Below are 25,651 nucleotides of genomic sequence, written 5' to 3' on the forward strand. Positions count from 1 at the left end.
TGTTTATAGGCATACTCTTTGCGTGTGTTTCAGGGTAAAAATCTGGTTCCTTCTGCATCTGGTGTAAAGCTCAATTACAGCGTTCTGATTGGAGAAACTCCCTGTTCTGTCACCGTGTCTGAGACTCAACTGTTGTGCGAGCCCCCTAATCTCACCGGCCAATACAAAATCATGGTAAGATCATTGTTTGCTAGGTTTGAGACCTGCGGCGTTGCCATGAGGGCTGAATTTGCTCTTTAAACACTCATTATTTACTCATTATTAATGTACTGCCGGTGGAGACGCGGGCCAGACAGTGTTGTTGCTGTTTCCATGTTCCCGAGGAACAGCAAACCAATTACTGTTAAGTGCTGCCCCAAAACTTACCGAACACTTTATTTATTTCATATGTTTTGTTTGTATCATTGTTGTTTCGGTGGGTAAGGTGCAATTTTGCACTCTGTATCTCTGCATGTGCACTTTTGGATTCTCATGTTCATGTTTTGTGCTTTCTCAGGTGCATGTTGGAGGTCTGCATGTGTCTCCCGGCTCAGTAAACATTCTCTCCGACAGTCTCCTGACCCTTCCTGCTATCGTCAGCATCGCTGCGGGCGGTGGCCTTCTTCTCATCATCGTCATCCTCGTGCTTATCGCCTACAAGCGCAAGTCTAGAGAGAACGACTTAACGCTTAAGAGACTGCAGATGCAAATGGACAACCTGGAGTCAAGGGTGGCACTGGAGTGCAAGGAAGGTGAGAAATGGACACAGACCACAGACACGTTGAACCGATCAGATTGTGAGCCGTTGATGATGCATCACACTCTGACGTCGCTGAAGGTTTGAGTAGGTCGTTGCAGATAAAAGCAGCGATTCATAGTTAGCAGGGCTGAGCAGGTGAGGTTTGTGTTGACTGACACTAGAGCCGTGAGAAGTTTAAGATGTGGAGGCATTAAAGGGGCAGATTCCCGCTGTCAGATGGGGTGGATTTCTGCTCTCAACGAACACCTGAGACAGACTGGGGGTTTAAGATGTGAGAAGAGGGTGCTTTTGGACAGCAATAGAGATGATGAACAAAAAGAGCGTTTCAGAAAGGAATATAGAAAGTAGAGGGAAGAAAACGTGAGGTGAGAGAGAGAGAGATAACTCCCTCAGGGTAGAGCAATGCTGCGGGCTCTGTTAGAATGGACCCAATTAAAGACATCCCACCTATAGTCTCCACCGGCAGGGGACACGTGCTCCAGCAGCCTTCAATTTACTCGCTGTGTGTGTCTTTGTGTGAAAGAGAGAGAAAGCCATAAATAGAGAGAGGCAAAGATGTTATTTTGGTTTTCTCTCTGTCAGCCTTCAGGAACTTCATCAAAACCTGAAAATGGACAAAGTCAAGCCTTCAGAGGTCTTGATTAGAAGAGCATTGAATGTTCAGTCCTGTGTTAGGTCCTTTTTGTAGAAACAAAAAAACTCAAAACTTCGAAATCTCACAAAACGTTCACGTAAACCTCAAAATAATTTATGAAAATGAAGACAAGTACCATTAAGATTTTAGTTTAATGACAGTTAATCACATACCAAAATCAATTTATTTAATGTTGATTCTCATTTTTTATGAATTTATTATGTATTAGAATGTATACATGATAAAATGTTATTAATTTTAATTAATTTGTAACATTTGTATAAATATTTAATACGCTACTGTACTAATAAATATAATTATATTATTTTTGATCTGCATAAATTCGACCGTAATAAGTACAGTAAATAATTATAGGTTGAAAAAAATAATAATAATGAAAATAATATGTTGCAGTTTTTTCATATTACAGTAATGAATTGATGTTTTTACAGTATAGCAGTAAACATTGACAGGAATATTATTATAGATTTTTATATTATTCAAAGGTTTCTTAAAATGTATCCAATTATATATTTTTGATATTTTTATTATATTGACAAAGAAATATAAACGATTCAATGTATTGAAATAATAACATCTTAAACTATTTCTCTCTCATCTCCATTTCCAGCTTTTGCGGAGCTGCAGACAGATATTAATGAATTAACCAGTGATCTGGACCGAGCTGGTATCCCATATCTGGATTACCGCACGTATGCCATGAGAGTGTTATTCCCCGGGATCGAAGACCATCCTGTGCTCAGAGAACTGGAGGTGGGCTGTCATCTGCCTTTATGGAATTTATTAACAATACGCTGTGTCGTAACTAGGCATGACACAACACCAATGTTGGATCAATGAGATTTCGCAGTGGGCGAGGCTACCCGGCACAATGTCACAAAAATAGAAACCCACGATCGACAAAATGTCCAGTTGTAGTTGTGGTTGGTGAAGACGTGGTGTTATTTACAACTTGCCAAGCATGTGTGCCTACAGTGTAAATTATGTATGAAGTATTGTATTTTCTTGGTATTTTGTCAGCAAAGTTGGTTTGTAGATAAACGTTGGTGAATATGTTGTGTTCCAGGTCTCTGGTAATGGGCAGCTAAGTGTGGAAAAAGCTCTGAAAGTGTTTGCCCAGCTGATAAACAACAAGGTGTTTTTGTTGACGTTCATCCGAACGTTGGAAATGCAACGCTCCTTCTCCATGCGTGACCGTGGCAACGTGGCGTCGCTCATCATGACGGCTCTACAGGGTCGGCTGGAGTATGCAACGGATGTGCTCAAACATCTGCTGTCCGACCTCATCGAGAAAAACCTGGAGAGCAAGAACCATCCCAAACTACTGCTCAGAAGGTTAGAGAGTGTTCAGTTTCTCTCTTTTTCTACTTGACTGTAATTTCCACACTAACGGATGTGAATTCCATTTTTTTTCAACTCAATTTATTTCAATAGCACTTTCTTTTAATAATACACAGTTTTTCCAAGCAGAGAAGTAGACTGAAGTAACAGTAAAAAGGACAAATGTTGGGCTGGCACATATGATTGAATTTATACAAAGAATAAGTCTATGCATATAGATGGTTTCAAAGCAACACCATAAACAAACTTTATTGCACATGCACGCTTCTGTGGCCCAAACATAGCTTCCGGTACATGTCCGCAAAGAAAAGAGTCTGTGCAGATTATTTCTGAAAACAAGCAAAATAAATAATAAGTAAATTACATAATCTAAAAGTATGTCTAGCCAGTATTGTTTTGGGTTGCCAGTAGATGAACCGTTACTTGGCTAAACTTATATGCAACAAAGTTACACGACCCATTCAACAAATTGTTTTTTTATTTACAGTATAAACAATGAAATTCAACAAATTGTTTATGTAATACAATTATTATATAATAAAATATGAATACAAATTAATATGAAAATAAATCAAATAAAATATAAGTAGTTTTATTATTAGCCACTATAGCCAGACCGATCAACAAACACAGACCTGAAGTTAACTTCGTGCGTCAGATGAAATTGTCTATATACAGAACATAAATGTTAATGTCAGCATATGTAAGCCATCCACATTGTATAAATGACAAGAGTTGTTCTCATATTATAATGACTATAATGGTTATAATGACTTCTATTGGGATATGAACCCATGCGATATGCAAATAGCAAGCACGTAGGTGGTGTATGATTGAGCATTTGGCATTTTTTTATGAAAACCTTTGTGAGTCAAGGTTACTACCATTTTTATTACTGTTTATGTATATATCACAATTGATATCTTATTCAATTGGAATATTATTGACCGACAACTGTTCTTTTTTTTTTTTTTTTGTTTGGTTTGGTTTTTCACTCACATTATATGGTTTGCTTCAATTATCGAAAATGTAAAATTAATAGTTTGTGTTATATACTAATATCCTTGCTGTGAGGGCTGTAATATCATATGGATAAAGTAAGTAACTAATTGAGCTAAATGTGTTATTTTCTGTTATCTTAGCTTAGATTACAGTCTTGTAACTATCGATTCACGCTTTATAGATCCATCCTCAGGGTGTTTCCTGGCTCAAAATGAGGCGGAGGTGATGCCATGCGGGCCTAAAAATGCCAGGGCTGATTTTTCTTCCCAGGCCAGCCCTGGATGTGCTGGCTTCTCATAAAACATTTACAAGCGGCTCAAATCCACATGTTTTCCTTCCTTCCCTCTTTCTCTCGCTCTCTCTCTCCCTCTCGCTCGTTCTTATTCCCCTCTTTAAATTCATTGAGGTTTTCAAAGACTTTCTATACCAGTATGTCAACTAGAAGATTTAGTGTAATAATGATTAAACAAAGAGTTGCCCGGGGGTTAGCATACATCCTAGTCCATGGCTGCTTTCATTACAGCCACTTACAACTCTTGAGAGTTGTATTTTAGCTTTAGGTGACGTGTTCTTGCCGAACGCTGCATTATATCAGCTGTACATCACACTTGGAATATTCAAAGCGGACGTGCTAAACAAACACTAGCGCTGTTTCCCCGTCTCTCTTTTCAGTGAGTTGCGATGGTACTCGGCTCATTAATAGTCGCAGTAAATAGATGCAGGGGAAATGTGGATTATGCCGTTATTTAAAGCGACAGATGCCGCGTCTCTCTCGTTATCTGCTGCCATTAGGAACACAAAACACTAATCCTCCAGCATTGGCAGAACGGGGCTGTGGGGATCGGGGAATGTAGTCGTAGATGATACTTTTTCCTTTTTTTGTCTATATGGGAATTTTAGAGATTATTGATTCGATGTGCTTCTTTTTGCACAGTGTGTCCTCACTTTTCTAGAAAGCATCTGGCGAACGAGAAGACTGAATTAGAAATGTCTTACGAATCGGTTTCTCGCTTTCATTTATTTACCGTTTCCTCTGTTTTACTTTCCCTGTCCGCTGCTTTCCGTCTCGGCTCAGTTTCCTGCCGATGTTGTCAGAGAAAATAATGCTTCGTTCTTCCACATCGATTGGCCTCCGTCTCACTGTTCTGCTTTTCTGTTGCTTTAACCAAACGCATTATTCTTCCTCTTTCTCGTTTTCTTCCTGTCCGTCTCGAGCATTTTGCTTTCCATTGATTTGTGTGGAAATAAAACGCCCTTCTAGTGACCTCAACGATTCTCTGATATACATTAAGGACTTGTGCCGCTTGTGATTTTCCTGCTGTTCCTTTATCAACAGCTTTGGTTCTTGGGTAGCATGTGATGTCACTTCCTGTAAGGTGCTAATGAAACATCACGGTGAGCAGTTTAATAGAATCCCAGTTTCACTGAAAAATATAAAAGAGAAACCAAAAACCTTCAAGCTATTTTATGTGGCAGAAAAACAAAAGCGTTGAAATCCAAAAACAGTTGGAGTTGGAGCTGATAATATCACAAGCAAGTTGAGCTACTTTGATGGTCCTTCTGCATTTTCTTGACGTGAGGACAAAGAACATTGATGTGTGTTGAGGAAAATAATGAATGTCAAAGACGCCTGTAGGGCAGTCGCTTGCAAATGAGACATCTTTAGGAATCAGACAATATCAACAGCGAGACTAATTTATTTTCATAAAGTGACCCACTTGCATTTAATGATAACCGACTGTGAAAAATAACAAGGGTCTGTCTGGTCTCTGTGGTCATCAGACTGGCTCTTCTTTTCATTTCAAATAGCCTAAAGCGTAATTGGCGTAAATTTTTTGCTTGTCTATTTTATCTTTATTTGATTACGGAGGTGATGGAGAATCTTGCAAGACGCGGGCTTGTTTTGGGCCTTCGTCTCTCTTTGAATCAGCAGGGAATCTGAATGTTTTCAGCAGACTGATTCATCACAGTGGAAAGCCACAATGAATGAAAACTGTTGTACAGTGCATGAAAGTCATTGTGTGTTTTTCCCATTTTTGAAAGAGGTTTTGAGGATAAACTTAAATTATGGATGGTGTTGTTTCTATTACCTGAAACCAATCTCATTCCATATCTCACACCTCTATTTTCATTTCGTTACAGTTTTCACTACAGCCTTCATGTTGAGGTTCTCTCTCTTTACCTTTTGTGTCTCACTCTTTTTTTATCTCTGTAGAGAATGGTGGCTATAAATGGAACGGCTCCATCGCCCTGGGCTCTCTCAGGCTTCTGTTTGCGTGTCGGCGAGTGTGTGTACATGTTTTCCCTTAATGAGATTTGCAGGCGCCCAGAGTCGCTTGGAATGGACTATTAGTGGGACGTTGTGTTGCGTGTCTCCCCTTCAATGAAGCATTCCTTTACCCCCCCAAGACACAAGAGCGCACACGCACAGCTCATAAACACGCTAATAAAACCTTCATGTTCATTAATGAAACTCAATTAAAGGAGAAAAGAAATCAAACATGGTTGAAGAATAGAGGAAAGTTTTTCTGAGATGACTGAAGCAGCGTTACACAAAAGCCTTTGCATGTGATGAAGTTGTAGAGTTTGAAAAACCTCATTTAGATGCTTAAATAGCTACTATTAAATTCTTATTCATGCATTCTCTCGCTGGGAGATGAACAGACGGCGTCTTTGTGTGTGTGTGTGTGTGTGTGAGTGTGTGTGTGTGTGTGTGTGCGTGTGTGTGCGTGTGTGTGTGTGTGTGTGTGTGAGTGTGTGTGTGTGTGTGTGTCCTTCCCGGTAAAAGAAAATAGTGATTCAGTAAGGTCTTTAAAGCATCAAATCTTCAATGAAGTGATTTTGGAGATTGACTTCTGTGGGTTTGAAATACATTTCCAAGCCTGGTATTGACTCGGTGGTCCCCTGAAATATCGAATTTGCTGGTACACCAAGAGCATGCTTATCAATTCTCATGTGCATTTGAAAATGCCTATCCAATTTCCTTTCATTTTCTTTGTTAGAACTCAATTTCCACCAGTTAGACCTAGTTTAAAGACACGCTGAGCTAGGTTGAGGAACCGTGGGTGATGTGTTAGCGGGTAAGACGTGGATGGGTCCATTAAATGTACACTTGCCTGTGATTGACAAATGCACATGATGAAACTGCAAAGTATTTTTTATGCATTATGTTTTTATCATTTTCGTTTTATAATTTAAATGCACTTTGCTCACATATTCCTCCGGTGGTTCAAGTTCTCCCAGTTTATTAGTTTTACTTTAATCTCATTTCCCCTTGCTTAAAGGATATCTTAAGTAAAAATGGCTTTTCTCACTCTCCCGTATATTCCGTAAGTATAGCAGTATGTGATAGTTTAGTGTGTGAGTTGAGGTTCTATGAATCTGTCATGATTGTGTTCATGATTGATCTTTGATTAAGTGCTAAAGGATACAGACAGGAAACACTCCTCCAACGCCTGATGCAACTAACATCAAACACACTGTCACTCACATGTGGTGTGTGTGTGGACATGTTTTTATATCCCGGTGGGGACCTAAACCTGAATGCACACCAACACATGGGGACTCGTGTCACTGTGGGGACCAAAATTGAGGTCCCCATGTGCAAAAAAGCTAATAAAAAATATTTTTAAAAAATTGCAAAAGAAAAGTATAATCTTTAGGTTTAGGGGTAGGGTTAGGGGATAAAATATACAGTTTGTACAGTATAAAAAACATTACGCCTATGGACTGTCCCCACGGAGATAGTAAACCAGACGTGTGTGTGTGTGTGTGCGTGTGTGTGCGTGTGTGTGTGTGTGTGTGTGTGCGTGCGTGCGTGCGTGCGTGCGTGCGTGTGTGTGTGTGTGCGTGTGCGTGTGTGTGTGTGTGTGTGAGAGAGAGAGAGAGAGACTATAACACACGTTCATCTCACTGCTAAGGTCCCACAGCTCGTAGACCCAAAAGAAAACAGAGGAAAGATGACAGGCTTAAAAGAGAATATATAAACATTAAGCTGTTTTGTACAGACAGACACGCTTGCTTCTGAATAAAACACATTCTTTCATACACACACTGTCCTTCAGAACAATCACACAAACTGACACACTTACCATGAAGATGAGACTTTCCCTCATTTCACTCCGTCTTCTTGCATCATTTCTTATATTAGACGATAACATTTCTCTCATTTCATCTGTCTCTTTATCTCCATGTGAGAGCCGGACTGATTTATTCACTGAAATGCGGCATCATTAAATGGGCATAATTTGGCGGACTCGTTATTTGAGAGGCATGTTTATTCTTTCAATAAAATTAGCATTTACAATCTGCTAATGCATTAACCCGGCCGAGTGAATACCTCAGACACAAAGCAACAAATGCGACGTAATGCAAATAACATCGTCTTTATGTTAATGGTCTTTTTAGCTCCTGAATATACAAACTCCGAACCCCTAAGAGCGCTAATAACTCATTTTTAATGCAAGTCGTTCTATTTTTCTGCCGTTTTGATGCCTGTTTAGTAGTCGTGCAAGTACAGCTTCTGTTTATTTCAATGGTAAAAGATTGAAAACGGCTATAGCAGCATAAGACATCAATTTTTCTTTCTTAAAGTGTTAAATTGTCATTAAAATCTGACCAAAATTAGATCTTTTTTATTTTAACTAGATGGCTAGTCAGCAAGAGTTGGTAGTCCCATAGACATATACGTATACAGCCGTGGAGAAAATTCCACATTTTCATTTATGTATTGTGGACATTTCAGTCCAGTCTTTTGAATTTCAACAAAATCAAACCTCAGGAGTGAACAGCAATGAGAAAGTCTGACAGCTTGACAAGACATGAAAACTGTGATAAAGATCCAGGTTATCACATAAAAAATAATGTTTGAACTTTGCCAAAACACATGTACAAATATTACTGTTGTATTGCTTAAAAGTGAATATGAACTTGAAAAAAACTTGAATGAAACTGAAAAAAATACAGAGGCTCTTTTCTGTTATTTTGACATGTTACTTCAGTACTTCATTTTCTGCAAATAGATGCAAATCGAAATGATATTTTAATTTGAAATTTGGGAGAAATATTGTTAGTACTTCACAGATTTAAACAAAAATTATCATTTTACTTAAACACATAAAACTTGGTCTCTGAATTATATTTTTTGCAGCTGTCGACGCCCCATTCACCCCTGTATGTATTTGTCAATGGGTAGTCAAGCTCATAAAAACCCAACCTTGTGTGAACCGGCCAGAAACCACATTCAATCTGAAGTACTTCTGAAGTTTTCTATCTTTGAGAATGTTGTCTAAAGAGCATTAGAGTACAGCTGTCTAGTGCTAGTCACTCTGTCACGTGGATATGCCGGGATGACAGTTTATCATCATCCAAACCTGACCTCTGTGGACAGAGCTAATCTTGTCTGGCCGATCCGCCGTCATTGTTACGTGCCACCCAAACTCACACACACACACACGCAGAGATACACACTTATACACACACGCTCTCCCACACTTAGTGTTTGCGGGCTGTCTCAGCGGTGTAATCATAGTTATTTCCACATGCATTAAAAGAGTCATTTTCTCTCTCTGCTGTTGAGTAAATTGCTGGTGTGCTACCTCGCTGGCCCCATAGTGGCCAAGTGGAGTGTGTGAAAGTGTGTGCGCGTATAGATGTGTGGACGTTGCGGATGATGTTTGTCAGACTAGGCAACAAATGCTGATATTGTGTGTTGTGAGTGATTTTCATGCTAAAAGAGAGACAGGGAGAGAAAGGGCATTTTTTAGGATTGATGGACAAATGTTTTGCGTTTAAGCATGAGAGGTCATATACATAAGTGTTATCCTATGTTTTTCTCCTTTTTCCTGATTTATTTTGTCTTTTACTTTACCCATGTGTTTCACCTTTATATTTCCCCTTTCTTAAAAAAACGTATCTTTTTAGGATGTAAACACATCAAGGACACTTAAAACGCATTATTTGTTTCAAAATCACATTATCAAACTGAAAAGACAGCGATTAATAGAATGATCCAGACGGGGAAGAGAAGTATTGGTATTCTACTGACACACTTAGCCGTCAGAACAGGGAATAACCCTTTCATGTATTTTTCATGCTTGTTAACTGCTCCCGTTAGGGTGCTGTTTGTTCTCTCCTTCTCTCTTCCTTTGCCTTCCTTATCTCTCTCTCTCTCTCTCTCTCGCTCTCTCTCTCTCTCTCTCTCTCGAGTTTTCCACCTGCTCTTTCTTCAACAAACCCTCGGCTCATCCTTTATCCTTTCTCTCTCCCCAAGTTATTGCCCACAACCCCAGAGAGCACTGTCTGAGTGCTGTGTCTGTTTGTCACTGAGGCGCTATGTCTGTATCTGTCTCACATACACCTCAAAGCAAAGATATTAAGGAATGAGACGGGGTGGTCACAACAAAGAAATTATAAATGGACAATAAGGCTGAAGAATGAATGAATGACAGGAAAGGAAACAAAGACGCTCTCCGTCTGCTAGTGACATGTCTCACTTTCTCTCTTGCTGTCTCTCTCTCTCTATTTCTTTCTCTTTTTGAAAAAGTAGGATATCCCACATAAAAAGTTTAAAACAGTGTGGGGAAGTTTATTTTTTAAAATAGCATGTTTTTTGTTATGTATTACATTAAATGTCCAGTGTATGAAATTTAGCGGCATCTGGTGGTGAGGTTGCGAATTGCAACCAACGGCTCTCTTTTGAAGCACTACGGCTGCTGACACAGAACTAAGATGTCACATTTTCGCTTCTTTGCCGAAGGAGATAATGTATTTACTTTCTCGCTCTGTGGAGCAGTTTTTTGTCTGTTTAGGGCTACAGTAGAAACAACATGGCAAATTCCATGCAAGGGGACCCGTGGTGTATGTAGATAGAAATAGCTCATTCTGCGGTAATAAAAACATAACGCTTCATTATGTAAAGTCTTTATACACTTCTGAAGATATAGTTATGTATATTATATTGCATTTCTGTCAATAGATCCTCCAAATTACACATTGTACTCATTAACACCAGTAATCTAAATATGTAATTTTGCTCCAAACATAATGAAGTCATTTAGGACACAGTTTTTGTTCAAGTGTTCAATATAGGTCTTCTGGTTAACAGCTCAGATCTTCACCTGCTATGCCACCTTGAGGTCATTGTTATTATTTCACCTCCTAACAGAAGGACATGTGTGACTTGTGTATTTTTAGGACAGAGTCTGTAGCTGAGAAGATGCTCACCAACTGGTTTGCTTTCCTGCTTCATAGGTTCCTAAAGGTAATTTAACTTTTCCTTTAAATATCACTTTTGTCTATTTAGGATATTGTAAATGTGCTACTACTTATTTTGTCCACATTACGCTGATATTTTGATCAGCGTGATTAATACTGTATGATAATATTTGAATTTGTCATTGTGTGGTCAATAAATGGGAGTATTAGCGCCCCCTTATGGCAGTTTCAAAATCTGTCGACAGATTTAAATGCAGCAACGTGGTTTGTTTTTATTTCATATTTTTACATTTTACCTTTTGTAATGAAACTACATAACATGATGTTTACCATGTTTAAACAACTTCTGCAGTTTTCCCCCGAACCATAATTGAAAAAAGTTTGATCGACAAGATTTTCTTGACCGACCCTGCTCTCTCGCTCTCTTCAGGAGTGTGCTGGTGAGCCTCTCTTCATGCTGTATTGTGCTATAAAACAACAGATGGAAAAAGGCCCAATAGACGCCATCACAGGAGAGGCCCGATACTCCCTCAGCGAAGACAAACTCATCCGACAACAGATCGACTACAAGACGCTGGTCAGCATTACACTCTCTTATGATCTTGCTAATAAATGTAGTATCTCATTACTACTGCTGGTATTATTGCATCAGGGTGTGTACAGTATGTGTGTGTGTTTGAAACCAGACAGTCTGGCTGGTGTTCATTAGAGTCTAATACCCCGCTAAGGCTGAGATTGGGGTCCCGTAGAGGGTGTGAAATTAGATTTCTCAAGCCAGGAAATGGCCTTTTCCAGAGTCCTGCTCCCCACCTAGGGCTTACCAACAACAGCCGAACGTCTCTGAGGGCTTCACCGTCCTCATCCTCCTCACCTGTTCTCTTGCTCTCTACTGCAGATCTTAAACTGCGTCAACCCGGAGAATGAGAACAGCCCAGAAATCCCAGTCAAGGTTCTGAACTGTGACACCATCACACAAGTCAAAGAGAAAATCCTGGACGCTGTGTATAAGAACATGCCATACTCACAGAGACCCAAAGCTGTGGACATGGACTTGGGTGAGTCATACATTCAGAAACACTATATGTGCTATGGTCATGAATGATACCTCAAATCATGCGGTGTGTTGAGGAGAGATGTGCTATTCGTTTTCAAGGTTCCAAGGTTGCTTGGAAAGTGATAAAAAGACGATGAAAGTTTAGTCTTACATTTAACAAGGGTCACAAGCCATATCTAGAATTTTGGAGATGTGGAGTTTTGACTTGGGCTATAGCCATATATTAACTGCGCACAGAACACCTTTGCAACCGCATAGCAACACCTTAGCAACCACTTACAGCACCACTCCTTATTTAATTAAAAAAATGTTTTGATTTGATGTGTTTTTACAGTTTTTCTCAGTCGCTTTGGAGCATTTCTCGAATCATTCTTAAAATTAGCTAAATATTGTGCATTTCTCAGAACAATTTGTACAAACTGCACAACATCATGGATTTCCTGCAAAAGCGTGTAACTTGTTCAAAATCCTTTACATTTTTACATCAATGAACATGTCAGTCCCATGAAAATGGCAAGACCTTGTGTCATTGTTCGTGAACAAGACAGTCAAAATGTTTAGCCATGTTGTCAATATAACGGGTGCTTTATTTGTTCTTTTTTTGAGTATTTTCGGATGTAAACTATGGCTTCAGTTTGTAATGACACTCATTGATAATGCACAAGACTGACTTACAGTTTTTCTCAATCGCTTTGGCTCATTTCTCGAATGAGGCTTTTTTTTCTCAAAACAATAAGTTTGGGTCTCTGAACAGTTAGGTTCTTGTTCACATCAGACTTGAGTTTCTTATTGATTTAGGCAAATTGCATGTGTTTTGGCACGTGTGTGCAAAAGGTTAGGTACAATTCTCAACAATATGCACAATAACAAATGCATATAGCTTGTTGATCAAAACGGATTAGCTGATTCTCAGTGAAACTGTCAATCTCTTCAAAACCTCGGAACATTTTTTCATCGTGTGAACCATCACGTGCAAAATGATCCATTCAGTTATCAAAATCTATAAGGCATGCATGTATATTCTGACATGGCAAGTTTATAATGTCCGCTAAATTGTCAAATTGTCTGCCAATTGCTGTGAAACACTAAATACAATCATTTCTGTGATGAAGAAAACACATTTACACACACAAATGAATGTTATAAATCTTTTTCTGGGTACTACAGTACATTATTATTATCTGTAAATCTTTACCTACTGTAAGCTTTATAACATTTTTGTGGATTACAGTAAAAAGTCAGTGTCATAAAGTAGACTATAAATGAAATTTGTATATAACAATAATTTTCCCATGTTGCCATTGTGAAAAAGAATCTAAACATTTTGATTAGTACGGCTCACACGATAATAAAAACACTTTCTATTTTGGTGGGACTGGCCAATTGTCTGACAAAGCAGCTAACTTTTGAAGCAAGAACTAAATGTTTTGAATCACTTACTACGTTTTGCAGACATGCAATAGAGATTTGATGTTCCAGCAAACAGTTGTGACAGTTGAACTTACAGTTTAGAGAAATGAGCCAAAGCGATTGAAAAAAAAAAGTTCACTTTCAATAGTACAAAGTTATACGTAACTGTATGTGCGACACTGATAGCTAAAGATTGAACAGGATTCACTTACACTTGTTCTGTTGGTCTGTCAACAAATTACACAGCAAGCTTGAAAAAAGTAACTGTGATGAAGAAAATGCAACATTGTTTTACAGCACAATGGGAAAAATTGCTACAGTGCTGTATGAGGAATCAAACTACATATTGTCTACCCCCCCTTTGGCTTTGGGATGTCTTACTCCTGCAACGCAGCAGTAAAATGCAACGATATCCGAAATGACCTCATGCTTTTGTAAATCATCTTGAAACAGAGCCCTCTCCTCATCAGAGATGAGATCCTCGTGGAAAATCTCTGTACAGTGTGTGTGTCTCTGTGTGTGTGTTGTATGAAGGAAGGATCTGAGTTTCTAACAGTGAAAGCAACCTGTGAGCAAAGTAAATCTAGTCACAGTTTGGATCAATAACCCATAAGTGTAAGAAAACTGAATATGCCTGACAGATTATGACAACTGGTCTGACCATTTTGCATTGAATGACTAAGACGATGAACAAATGACTAGATGTTTAGAGGGGTAAGACAACTGCACAGAGAACTATATGATACATTTTGAGCAACATGACAATAGCAACTGATAATGTAGGAAACAACAGACAATTGTACATAATCAATTGCATGAATGTACTAAAGCAATTGCAACTTGTTCAAAATAATAAGAAACTACTTTTCTGATGTGCACAAGTGACAAGATGATGTGAAGGTTGAATAACTAGTTTTGAGAATTTCATTTCTGATCTGAGAAATGCGCCAAAGCGACTGAGAAAAACTGTAATACAAAAAATTGAACTCTGCTTGATTATGTGCAAGCAGGTGTGTAGCCTATGTGTGTGAAGTAAAGGTTGACAGCCGGCACAGACAGACGGACTCCGCATTTCTTTTCTGCCACACAATCGTCTATCTCTCTCTCACACACACACTCACACACACACGCACACACACACACACGCACACACACATACACACAGACCCGTTGCTGCACAAAGGCCCCCCATCAGCCGTGCAAATCAGCCCTCCAGCACCTTGACCAGAGCAATCTCCTCCATGATGATGTTCTACAGTATCTAAGTAGCTTTGGAACGGCCTTTGCTTAGGATTTGTCTGTGCGTGTGTGTGTGTACATCCTTATCTATAGACGGTTTCATCGGACACACGCCTGGCCCAAAGTTAACTTCTGGTCTGTGTTTGTTTATCGGTCTGGCTAGTGGCTAATAATATAACTATTTATATTTAATTTAATTTATATTAATATTATCATATATTATTGTTGAATTTTATTGTATATTAATTTGATTAAATAACCCTTAAATAAAACATTCTTCTTCTGGTTAATACTTGCTAGACATACTTTTAACATGCTAGCTAATGTAATTTACGTGTTATTTCTTTTGCTTGTTATCAGAAATAATCTATAGAGACTCGATTTTTTGCGGATGTGTACGGGAAGTTAAGTTCGGGCCAAATGCGCATGCGCAGTAACGTTTATTAATGTTGTTGCTTTGAAACAGTCTGTGCTGTTTCATCCCTAGAAGTGTGTTCTGTGTGAAAGATTTAAGTTTAGGTTCATTTGGGATGTTTGTAAAAATGGCATTTAAAAGAGGTAGCTAATGTTTGTGAAAGCTAAAAGTGCACAAATAGGTAATTTTGCAATAGAGATTGCAATTAAGCAGTATATAAAATGAATAAATAAATCTGATATGTTCATATTAAAGTTGTATATAAAACTAATAGCTATCTCTAAGGAAATAATGTATGTGTAGATGTGTGTCGGGTTGGTTTCCGCAGGTGTCATCTGTGCATTTGGCAATCACACAAACTAATAATCCCCATTCAACAGAGGACAAAATCAATGATGACTCTCACTCTGAGCTTGTCTATATCCTATCAGCTCTCTCTTTAGCATTTAATTATACCCTACCGTACACGCGCACACATTTTGAACCCATTTGAAAATACATATTCACAGTACTGGATCGGATCAATCTGGTTTGAGCTTGGGGAGATCTCTATGTGTCTTAATGGCAGATGTTTGATTTGTTTTGATCAGAGTGGCGACAGGGACGAATGGCCCGGGTGGTCCTGCAGGATGAAGACATCACCACTAAGATTGAAAATGACTGGAAGAGACTGAACACTCTCATGCATTATCAGGTATGAAAGAGACACATACATTATCCCATGGTGCCCTCTTCTTTCTCAGATGGTTGACATTAAAAGAGACGTATTATGGATTTTTTTCTTTTTCGATGTAGTATAAAGACATACTGTACTCGTGACATAAAGCTCGATGGAGACATTTGCTAAGGCCAACATTATTGTTAGTGACATATTTACGCTGTTTCTTAAAGAGACAGAAGCAGAAACTGCATGTTTGATTTTTGTGTCATAACCACACAAGAAAACGATCTACAGTACATTCAGCCCTCCAGACTTGAAGCAAAAATTACGTTAAACAAAAAAACAACACGCCCTTTATCTCAAAGTGCTCAGAAATGTCTCGCTGTGAGCTTCCGCTCGGGGATGGGCGACAGCTCTTTCTCTCCCGCAGTTCTGTCTGACTATATACTGACTATACTATATATAGCGATATAACAGAGGACAATTATTGAGCTCAGCGGTTGAAATTTTTAAGTGTGTAGCTGGAAAAAGGGTTGTGTGTGCTTACTGTATGTGCATGTGAGAGAGAGATTGATCTTTACCTCAGTGGATTAATTACAGACTTTACCTTGTCTGTACTTCAAACACAGGCACACGTCAGAAGCAGATCTCAGATAAGAGCAGTTATGAAAAGAGAGAGAGAAGATCAGACAGAGAACAAAGAAAGAGCATCTCATTTTTAACTCTACATACAGATATTATGATTGTACAGGAGTTACAATAGCTATAGTTTCTTGTAACACATATTTTGGCTAAATTGCAAAGATCAGACTTAAAGGGACAGTTCAACCCAAAATTAAAGTTCTGTCATCATTTACTCACTCATGTCATTCCAAACCTGTATGACTTTCTTTCACCTTAAAAGAAATATTATGAAGAACGTCTGTAACTAAACAACTTCGGCGTCCATTGACTTCCATTGTTGGACACAAAACCACTGAGACATTTCTCAAAATATCATCTTTGATATTTGTGTTCCACAAATATCCTAGGGGGTTCCTAGACAACACCGCATTAAAATCCATCACTTCTGAGTCCTCACACAAGCACCCTCACCTCTTTCCTGAACTACCATAGATATTCTAATCCCAGTCGGTTCCTCGATGGAGTAAAAAGAACAGACAGTATAATCAGCGGCTTTGTCCTTGTGACGCTCGGTAAACCTGTGGTCAGCATGTTCTTCACTGATTGCTGATTTTGATTGTGCGGGGCTGATTAAAGCATCGAGAAGTTCTCATCAGTCAGGACGTTAAAGATGTCGTATAGCTTACTTTTCTTTTTTGTTCTTGTTCTCTTTTACTTGAAATCACAGCAGCACTTGACCTTGCACAGTGTGAATGGTGGAACGGTGGAGTGGCGGCGTGTCCCTCGTGGGCCCCCATACTTCTTAAATTTCCACTTTCGATAGTACTCGTACATGGTACTCATACAGGACACCAAGATTCTCATTTATTTATGTTTTGGCAAGCTCACAGTCGTCATTGTGATGCATACTGTATGTCAGCTATGAAACATCCAACCCGCTCCAGCATCTGTCATGTGGCAAAAGCTCTTGTATGGTCACGCTCATCATACTAGCATGACTGACTTGACACAATAGGAAACACGTAACTGCCTCCTTTCCCTCCGTCAAGATGCGGCGTCTGAATCAGAGGCGTTTAGCTTACCGTTCGCCATCAGATAGAGCCCAGGCAGAGGATTCAGAGATACATTTGGAAAAGGGGTCAGCTGTCTGTTTGGTGCAGACGTTATCATGAAGAAAGCTCAGCTCTTATCACTCTCACACCCAGCGGCATGGCCCACCCGACTGCCTGCATGCCTGCCTGGCTGGCTGGCTGGAGATTATGTCTCAAGGGCGAATCCATCTGCCCTCCATCATTCAGGCTTCATACGACCACCATCACTGCTGTGAGAGAAAAAGAAAGGGTGAAAAAGATGCGATAGAAAGCCACAAAATACTGAATGTTGCACAACCCTGGTTATCAAAGAAAGCACGAGCGAGTGAGTGAGAGAGAGAGAGAGAGAGAGAGAGAGAGAGAGAGAGAGAGAGCGAGCGTAATAAGACCCTTCCTGGTGTCATGCACCTGTCACAGGTGCAACTGGAAAAAACACAGGAACTCAGGAGGGAGACTGTGAGCCGTGGGTAGTAGATGGAGGAAAAAAGACGTTTGGGGGTGTGATGAACCCGGTGACATGTCTGAGGTGATTCTGAGGTCTAAAGTCCTACGTTCTTTCAAGTGGCTTTCCAGTCTGGCTATTAGCCCAGCCTGCAGTGAGGGTCGGTCTCAGGGAGACTAATAGGGTTGGAGCTTATGGGGGCGTAAAAAGGATAAAGTGGCACCATCTTTGGCCCTGAGAATGGAGGAGGAGAATGAAGACTGCGTACTGCCCTCAGACTGCAGAGGAGCTCAGGAGGTGCTCATACATCTATTAGAGAGGACAGAGGGGTTTTTAATCTCAAAATGGACTCGGAATTTGACGTCTACTGTTGATGAAACATCTTGGACTGAAAATAATGAGATTTGTATGGATGGATAATAGATGAGGTTGTTGAGCTGTTGAGGTCAGCAAAAACCTGGGTTCGGTCATCATTTATTTACCTTCATGTGGCGCTTGAGCGCTCACAGAGCAGACAATGAAAATTTGAGAGCTTCACCCGAATGTACAGAGTCCTGGACTCCATCACCTCCTATTTCCTGATCTCTAAATTAATCGATCACCACATCATGTCAAAACTCTGTTAACCTGCCTTTCTATTTGTATTTTCAGTTATTACCCTTCATTTTAAATCTCTCTCTCTCTCTCTCTCTCTGTATGTGTGTGTACACAATTCTTTCCAATCTATAGTTTATTAATGCTTGTGCTGTTACCTTTTCTCTTCTTAGTCCTTTTTAAACAGTCTTCTTCGTCCCTCTGTGATGAAAAGTCACCAATTTTTGCACGCCAGCTATTTCTGCAGCTACATTTACTGTCAATTATTGGCTGGATTAGCGCTGTAGTTGCTTAGCAACAGGCATATAAATATTGAAAACCTAAAAATTCAGCGCCGTCGGTCAGTTTGCGTTACCAACTGAGATCCCGCTACTTATGCAGAACAAATTCGCCTCACGCATCCAAGACATTTGAGTATTTAATTTCCTTCTGCTTTCTGGACTGCTCGCATATTGCTGCTTACAGTTGTGTTTTGAGTGTACAAGCTAAAGTGACACTGTTGCATTATGCATTTGAATAAGCTTCCATCTGTTTTTTTTCCGCTCTGCTCGACTCATTACTGTCTTTTGAGAAGTGTGGAGTGACAGGAGTCTCGCTGAAGAACATCTCATATGTGCTGTCATATGTAAATATGGGGTTTTTCTCTAATCGCACTCCTTTTTCCTTGTGGGACAAAGCTGCGTTTATTCAAGAATGTGCGTTTGATCAGAGAACACAGCGTGAACGCTCCTTAAACGTTTACAACTAGGACGGATCTTTTGGAAATATTTTATTTTAACACTGGGGAGAAACTTGGCAATTTCACACCACTTTGTGATGTAATGTAATATTATTGGATGTGTACAGATGGATTACCTATTCAACAAAATTAATTTATTTCTCAAAAAGCAGATTAACATAGTGTTGACTACTAATAAGAGGCTTTGACACCAAAAACTGTAAAGTGGATGATTATGGGACAAAAATACTCAAGATTTACCCAAGTGTGTCTTGTGCAGGTGTCGGATCGCTGTGTGGTCGCTTTGGTACCCAAGCAGACGTCCTCCTACAACATTCCACCCACAACAAGCATCTCCCGGACCTCCATAAGCAGATATGGTGAGTATTTTCAGTAGATGACAGTGAAACATGCGCTATGACATCATAAGGGACAGAGCCAATTTTTTTATCAATTTGCAAACTAATTAATATCTAAATAGTATCTGAGTCAACATCATTGTTTTACAATAAAGATGTAAAAACAAAATTGATGCCCTGTTCCTTTAAACAATGGCTCTTATGACTGTGTGCCTGAGCTTTGCTCGGCAGCCCACGGGATGCCCAAGGGAGTCTTCAGGGTGCCAGAGAATGAGAGAGAGAGAGATGGTTAGAGGAGGAGAGAGATGTGTTAGAGTTAGTGTGAAGCTCAATAAAGCTGATTTCTCCGCCGAGTGTGGATGCCACCCGTAATGGACACATTAGCTCCTTCCCCATAGCGTTGCTTGGAGGGAACACCACAGGGCTCCCATCAGGGCCCTTCTCATTTCCCATCACATTGAGCTGCAGGCCACTCTCTGATTGCTAATTATGCACCAGCAATGATGCTACACATGGGTGAAAAGAAAACAAATGAGACATGGGCCGGGGCTGAAATTGGGTCCCTTATGCGTCGTCACTTAGCAACACTTATCAAACATCTCGCCTGGTTTTAATTCAGTAGATCCATGTGAAACGCACCACATATCGTCACAATTTCATTAATCAAAGGAAATGTGCGGTTTAGTGAAAGAGTGTAGTTATCATCTCTTATCGATTACAAACATAATGACATTTAAAGTTCAGGGGAAAACATCAGAAAGGGATATTCAAAGAGCAGATGATGTGAGCAGTGCCAAAATGTTAACACGTTTGAACACCTATCTCGATTTGTCAGACGCTTTTGTGTGGCAGCTAACCTCAATCATTTGTGTCCTTCACCCTCCTGAAAAAGTTAATTAATCGTTTTTAACGTTTAGATATATTTTACTACATAGAGCTTGTTGGCTATTTTAGGAAACTCGTAAAATAGCGACGAGACGGCACAACGGAGGTCTTCGGTTTTCCTTTTCTGTGTGTTTTTGCAAGCTAATTTCATGTGTGGCGGATGAAAAGCAGCTCTCTCATCTGGCAGCGCCCCGGTGCCCATCAATCACGGCATGGCACAGCGGGCACAGCTGTGGCCCAAAACACACGCTGATTGATTCATATCAATTTAATGCTCAACACTTAGCAGCCCGGCCCAATTTAGCATGCCAGCACCCCCGGCCCAAAATAACACGCTGCTCACACACCTCCGACTGGAGGAGAGAGACTCACACATTGATCAAACATACACGCAACCTGTATGTACACATCTGTGTTTACATTGGTATTTGATCAGGCACCTGCATCACACTATATAGTTTTTATAAAAATACTCTTGTGAGCACGACTTTACAAATTGTCATCTAGACATTCAGTAAGCACTGTAAGTGAGTCATTTGCTTAATTCGTAACAGCTCTAACAGATTCAAAGACCAAAATCTTTTATCTTTATTAGTCTTTTGGACATTTCTGTTATAAGAACCAGCTTAGAAGAGTCGGACATTTGTGATTTAGCTATCTATGATTCTGTTGTTTTTATTTTTTGCTGTCAGAAAGTTGCAATATTTGTTAGGTATATTTGTATTATTTTGTGATATTCTGATTTTTAATCACATTTTATTTAGCCTTTAGATTTAAATAAAAAAAATCATGCTGGAACACTCGTTCTCATAAAGAAAGTAATTATTTATTTAAGTTGTTTATTCAATTTTATTTATATTGCGCTTTTTATAAAAAGGGAACAATTTATAATAAGTATTTTAATATTTAATATGTAGCACACAATTATATCATTATTTTTACAGGCATTTTAAATTATTGTAATTTGTCAAATTACTGTAGAAATAATACATAATATATAGTAAACATAAAATATTATCTGCAGGATTGTTAACAGTTTATTTTAGTCATTTACTTAATTTCATTCATATAATAAATGTTTTAATATTTAATTATATAATATACAGTTATGTCATTATTTTTACAGAAATTTACAATTATTTTAGAAAATATAAAAAACATTTCATATTTGTGAAATGACTGTAAAAATAATTCCTATTATATTATATATAGTATGATTGTTAACCGTTTGTTGCATTTACATTCTAAGCAGGTCTGCTTCTAAAACATTGGTTTAAAGTGATTTGAAAAGTGAAGTTTAAAGTAATTTGGTCTAATCTGGTTGTAAGCATTATTCACCCTGTGTAAATTTCAGACAGATACACAATCTATACTAGTAATCCCTCAATAACAACACTGTAGCAGCGGACGAAAGGCCTGTAAGTATGCAGTAGTTTAAGTTGGATTGAAACCACAATCCTCTTCTTCCTCCACCCCCTGCTGCTAACGACACGATCACACACCCACCCTTTCACAAGTCCAAATCTCCTGGGTTTTCCCTTGTGACTCCGATCTGCTCAGAATTCCACTTCTGTCTCAAAATAGCCTGGGCTATTTGCCTTCCTTTGCTGTTTCACATCGCCTTTGAAGCCAGGTGACAGGCCAGAGACAGAGAGATATAGAGAGAGATGCTGAAGATTATACCACCATTGTGATAAGCCATTCTAGCCTCCCAGGAGATCTCTAAAGAAGTGAGCAAGAGACTGATTACTGACGGAAAGTGAAAGGAGATGAGTTGGATGAGGTGGTCGGAGAGCTTAAGCCATTAGAAATCTTTAGATGCATTGATTAGGTCCCGCGATGCAGACGTTTAAAGCGTGTCTGCAGAACAATGAATCAGGACGAGCCAATTATGAATCCTTTTAAGAGTAGAGCGGAGAGCTTCGGCTCATCTCACTCGGTCTAGAATGAATACACGGGTGAATTGTCTACAGAGAGAAAGAGATACGTAGGGATAGGGAGAATAAATGAAACGCGTGAGGGTCATGCTTTGTGTTCATCCGGAACAACCACGGCGTGATATCTTTATCCTGATTCTTTATTTCTCTCTTGTTGCAGACTCGACATTCCGCTACACGGGAAGCCCGGACAGCCTGCGGTCCCGCGCTCCGATGATCACACCTGACCTGGAGAGCGGAGTCAAGGTCTGGCATCTGGTGAAGAACCACGAGCATGGAGACCAGAAAGAGGGTGATCGTGGCAGCAAGATGGTATCGGAGATCTACCTCACCCGCCTGCTTGCTACTAAGGTAACTATATAAGTAATATTTCAATTGTTAAATCTTAAAGCAAATTAGAGAACTTTTGCTTATGGTTCCCCCGTGTGGTTGATAAGCGCAATTGTCTGTTATCAGTGTCGTAAATACTGTCCCCGTATAAGCTTCCCTGTGGGCAGCGCAATACACTTGAATTTGTTGACTAAGCAGAAACCGCTGTTACGTCATGTCACTTCATAAACTGTGCATGTACTAAAGCAGTGGTTCCCAAAGTGGGTGCCGGTGCCGCCGAATGTCAGCTTTTTTACAGTAACAAATAAAAATTTTTTTTTTTTTTTTTTTTTAAAATTTTTTTAAATTTCTATTTTTTTTTTTTTTCTTTTTTAATTTTAAATTTTTTAAAAAATTTTTTTTTTTTTTTTTTTTTAATTTTTAATTTTTTTTTTACCGCCACTTGGACTGTTCCTTGGAGAGAATGGCTCCGCTCAGCTCCGCCCATTGTACTGATGCGCGCTCATGTGGGACACGCGTCCCAGCTATCTCAGGTTGGTTTCACGATTGCCTTGTCCGAACCCTAGTTTGATTGCTCCCACTGCCCCCGCTGGACTGCGTTCATATTATTATTTTTGGGTCCGAACCAGGGGTCGTTTGCGTCATTAAGCCTGCAGCTGTTTACCCTGTCGCTTGTAACGACGACACAGGAGAAGGCGGCAAAATGCATTACAGTGCTCGCTTCACTTTTATACATATGTTTTGTTTCCAAAAGCTTCAGTACATAATGGCACTTTCGTCTATGAATGTACTGCAAATGCTCTTAAGAACGCTGAAGGCGAACAGAAATGAGACATACAGCTCTCTGCTTGGAGCGCGTCTGTCACACTCGTCTGAAAAGTGAGTGAAACAAGCACACATTTTTACCAAATAATATGTAATTAATAGCGGTTCACTTCCGCGATTTGGTACGATTGCGTTCATATCAACAACGAAGCGTACTGTAGGTCACGTGAACTGCACCCAGACCTTTTTAAGCGGACTCGGGTACACTTCGCAGGTGCGCACCTATGGCGTTATTTTAATGACAAATGTCGTGAGCGCATTATTACAAGGCGAGCGCATTCTTGTAATACGAGCGCGCAAATCTCTCCGCTCGCACTCCGATTTCCTTTGCTCATGCACAAAACTGGACGCGCGCTTTCAATTATACGCTGCTCTCTTATGAATTTTCTCTCCTCTCGCTCAGTGAGCGTGTGCGCACTCAAAATGCATGCCGTGCGTCCACGAATACTTTGGTACTCTTGCTCTCGAGAGGTCCTCCTGTGTGTTCCAGGCATTATAGTCTGTCAAAAGTAGTCAACCAATCAGGGATAGGCTTCCACGGCGGGCCAATGAAAACGCGACCTCTTACATGGCATCTTATTGGTTGAAAGTGACTCGACGTATTCAACGACGCAAGATGGATCCATTTGTTGTTTGCTCATCTGGATTTAATTTTATATATGTATGTACGCATGTACATTTAGTTTAATCAGGGTTGGGGTGCCGTGGGAAAATAAACACTACAAAGGGGTGCGTTGCTTTCAAAAAGTTTGGGAACCACTGTACTAAAGCACTCTTTTGGCTCCCGCGGGGTATACTACTGGGCTATACTAATAGCTAAAAATAGATTCTGAGGTAGCAGCTGGTTGTTAGCCGTTAGTGCATAGCGTGCTAGCTACATAGCAGCTGACGTGCCAACGTTAGCTACATAGCACATTTGCAGTAACTCAAAACACAACGCATGGACGTGAATGTGTTTAGTAACCAACGAAAATAATTTTCTGTAGTTATATTTTCGCGACCAGGCGTTGTGCTTTGTGTAATACTGTAGGTGCAATCACTAATTTACACTCAACTCGCTTTGGGATAGGGCAAAGCATAGTAACTAAATATCAATAACATTAGTCTACATGCATGATCTTTGGAATCATCAACTATTGACCATACAACATTTTGGTTTGGTAGTCATCGTTTACATGCATAACACTAAATTTGTGACGAGGCACGATCATGCTACGTAAATTGTTGAGACCCGGCAACATTACATTATCTCTAGTCTACTTTATGGTTATAAATTGTGAACCAGTAACGTTAGTGCGCCCTTCCGAAAATTTACCATGGTTTTACTACAGTTAAAATTGAAAAACATGGTTACTCTAGTAAAACAATGGTTATCACAAAATAATCATTGTTTTGAAAACCATGTTTTTTGTAAAAACCATAGTAAACGATGGTTACTGTAGTAAAACCATGGGTTTTCCCCAAGTAATCAATGCACCAAAAAACCATGGTTACTACACTTGTACCACAAAAAAAAAACATGGTTAATTTTCGTAAGGGCAATAAACAACCTTAGCAGCACAGCCTAACAACTAATAAGCTCAAAAGTACAGGAGAGTAAGAAAACATTTACATATAAGATTTTCAAATCCAGTAGCAGGAAGTCTAGGTCTCCATCCGTTTTGCAACGCTTTGCCTCTTGCAGCTCGCTCCACCGAGTGTAAGTCCGTCAGATATTGATTTGTGTTCGGGCTCGTGGATCACTCTCTCTCTTTTCCTCAGTTTTTTTTTTGCTGGTTCTGCCATTATGATGGTTTGGAGACTTGCGTTGAACTAGATTGTTTCTTCTTATTGTTAGCTGTTGTTTCTTCTTCTTGTTAGCTGTTGGCTAACTTCACCCAGGCTACGAGTAAAACGTGACGTATGCCGTAAAGCAGGTGATGGGCGGGGCTTGTGAACCTACCCTCACACCAAAGTTACAAGTGTGATTTCAGCCAATAGAGGGCTGCTTAGGTAGCAGCGGCAGTAAAATTCGTCCAGTTAAGAGTTGTCCTAACACTAAAATTATTTTAGAGAGATTATTTTAAGGTCGAAAAACTCTCTAGTGTTGCTTTAAAGGGATAGTTCACTCCTAAA

General features: G+C 39.6%; 1 protein-coding gene across 1 annotated transcript in view; it reads left to right on the plus strand.

Moving 5' to 3' along the window:
* The window catches only part of plxna2 (plexin A2), a 182,525-nt gene that overhangs the window by 146,947 nt on the left and 9,927 nt on the right, over nt 1–25,651 (plus strand). Inside the window, exons 19-28 of the mRNA XM_057363340.1 lie at nt 34–174; nt 497–731; nt 2,005–2,147; nt 2,461–2,729; nt 10,932–10,998; nt 11,383–11,529; nt 11,848–12,007; nt 15,661–15,764; nt 19,481–19,580; nt 22,542–22,732. Coding sequence (XP_057219323.1) covers nt 34–174; nt 497–731; nt 2,005–2,147; nt 2,461–2,729; nt 10,932–10,998; nt 11,383–11,529; nt 11,848–12,007; nt 15,661–15,764; nt 19,481–19,580; nt 22,542–22,732 — 1,557 coding nt within the window. The remainder of the gene's footprint in view (nt 1–33; nt 175–496; nt 732–2,004; nt 2,148–2,460; nt 2,730–10,931; nt 10,999–11,382; nt 11,530–11,847; nt 12,008–15,660; nt 15,765–19,480; nt 19,581–22,541; nt 22,733–25,651) is intronic.

Source organism: Triplophysa rosa, linkage group LG21 (genome assembly GCF_024868665.1).
Source record: "Triplophysa rosa linkage group LG21, Trosa_1v2, whole genome shotgun sequence".
Taxonomy (NCBI): Eukaryota; Metazoa; Chordata; class Actinopteri; order Cypriniformes; family Nemacheilidae; genus Triplophysa; species Triplophysa rosa.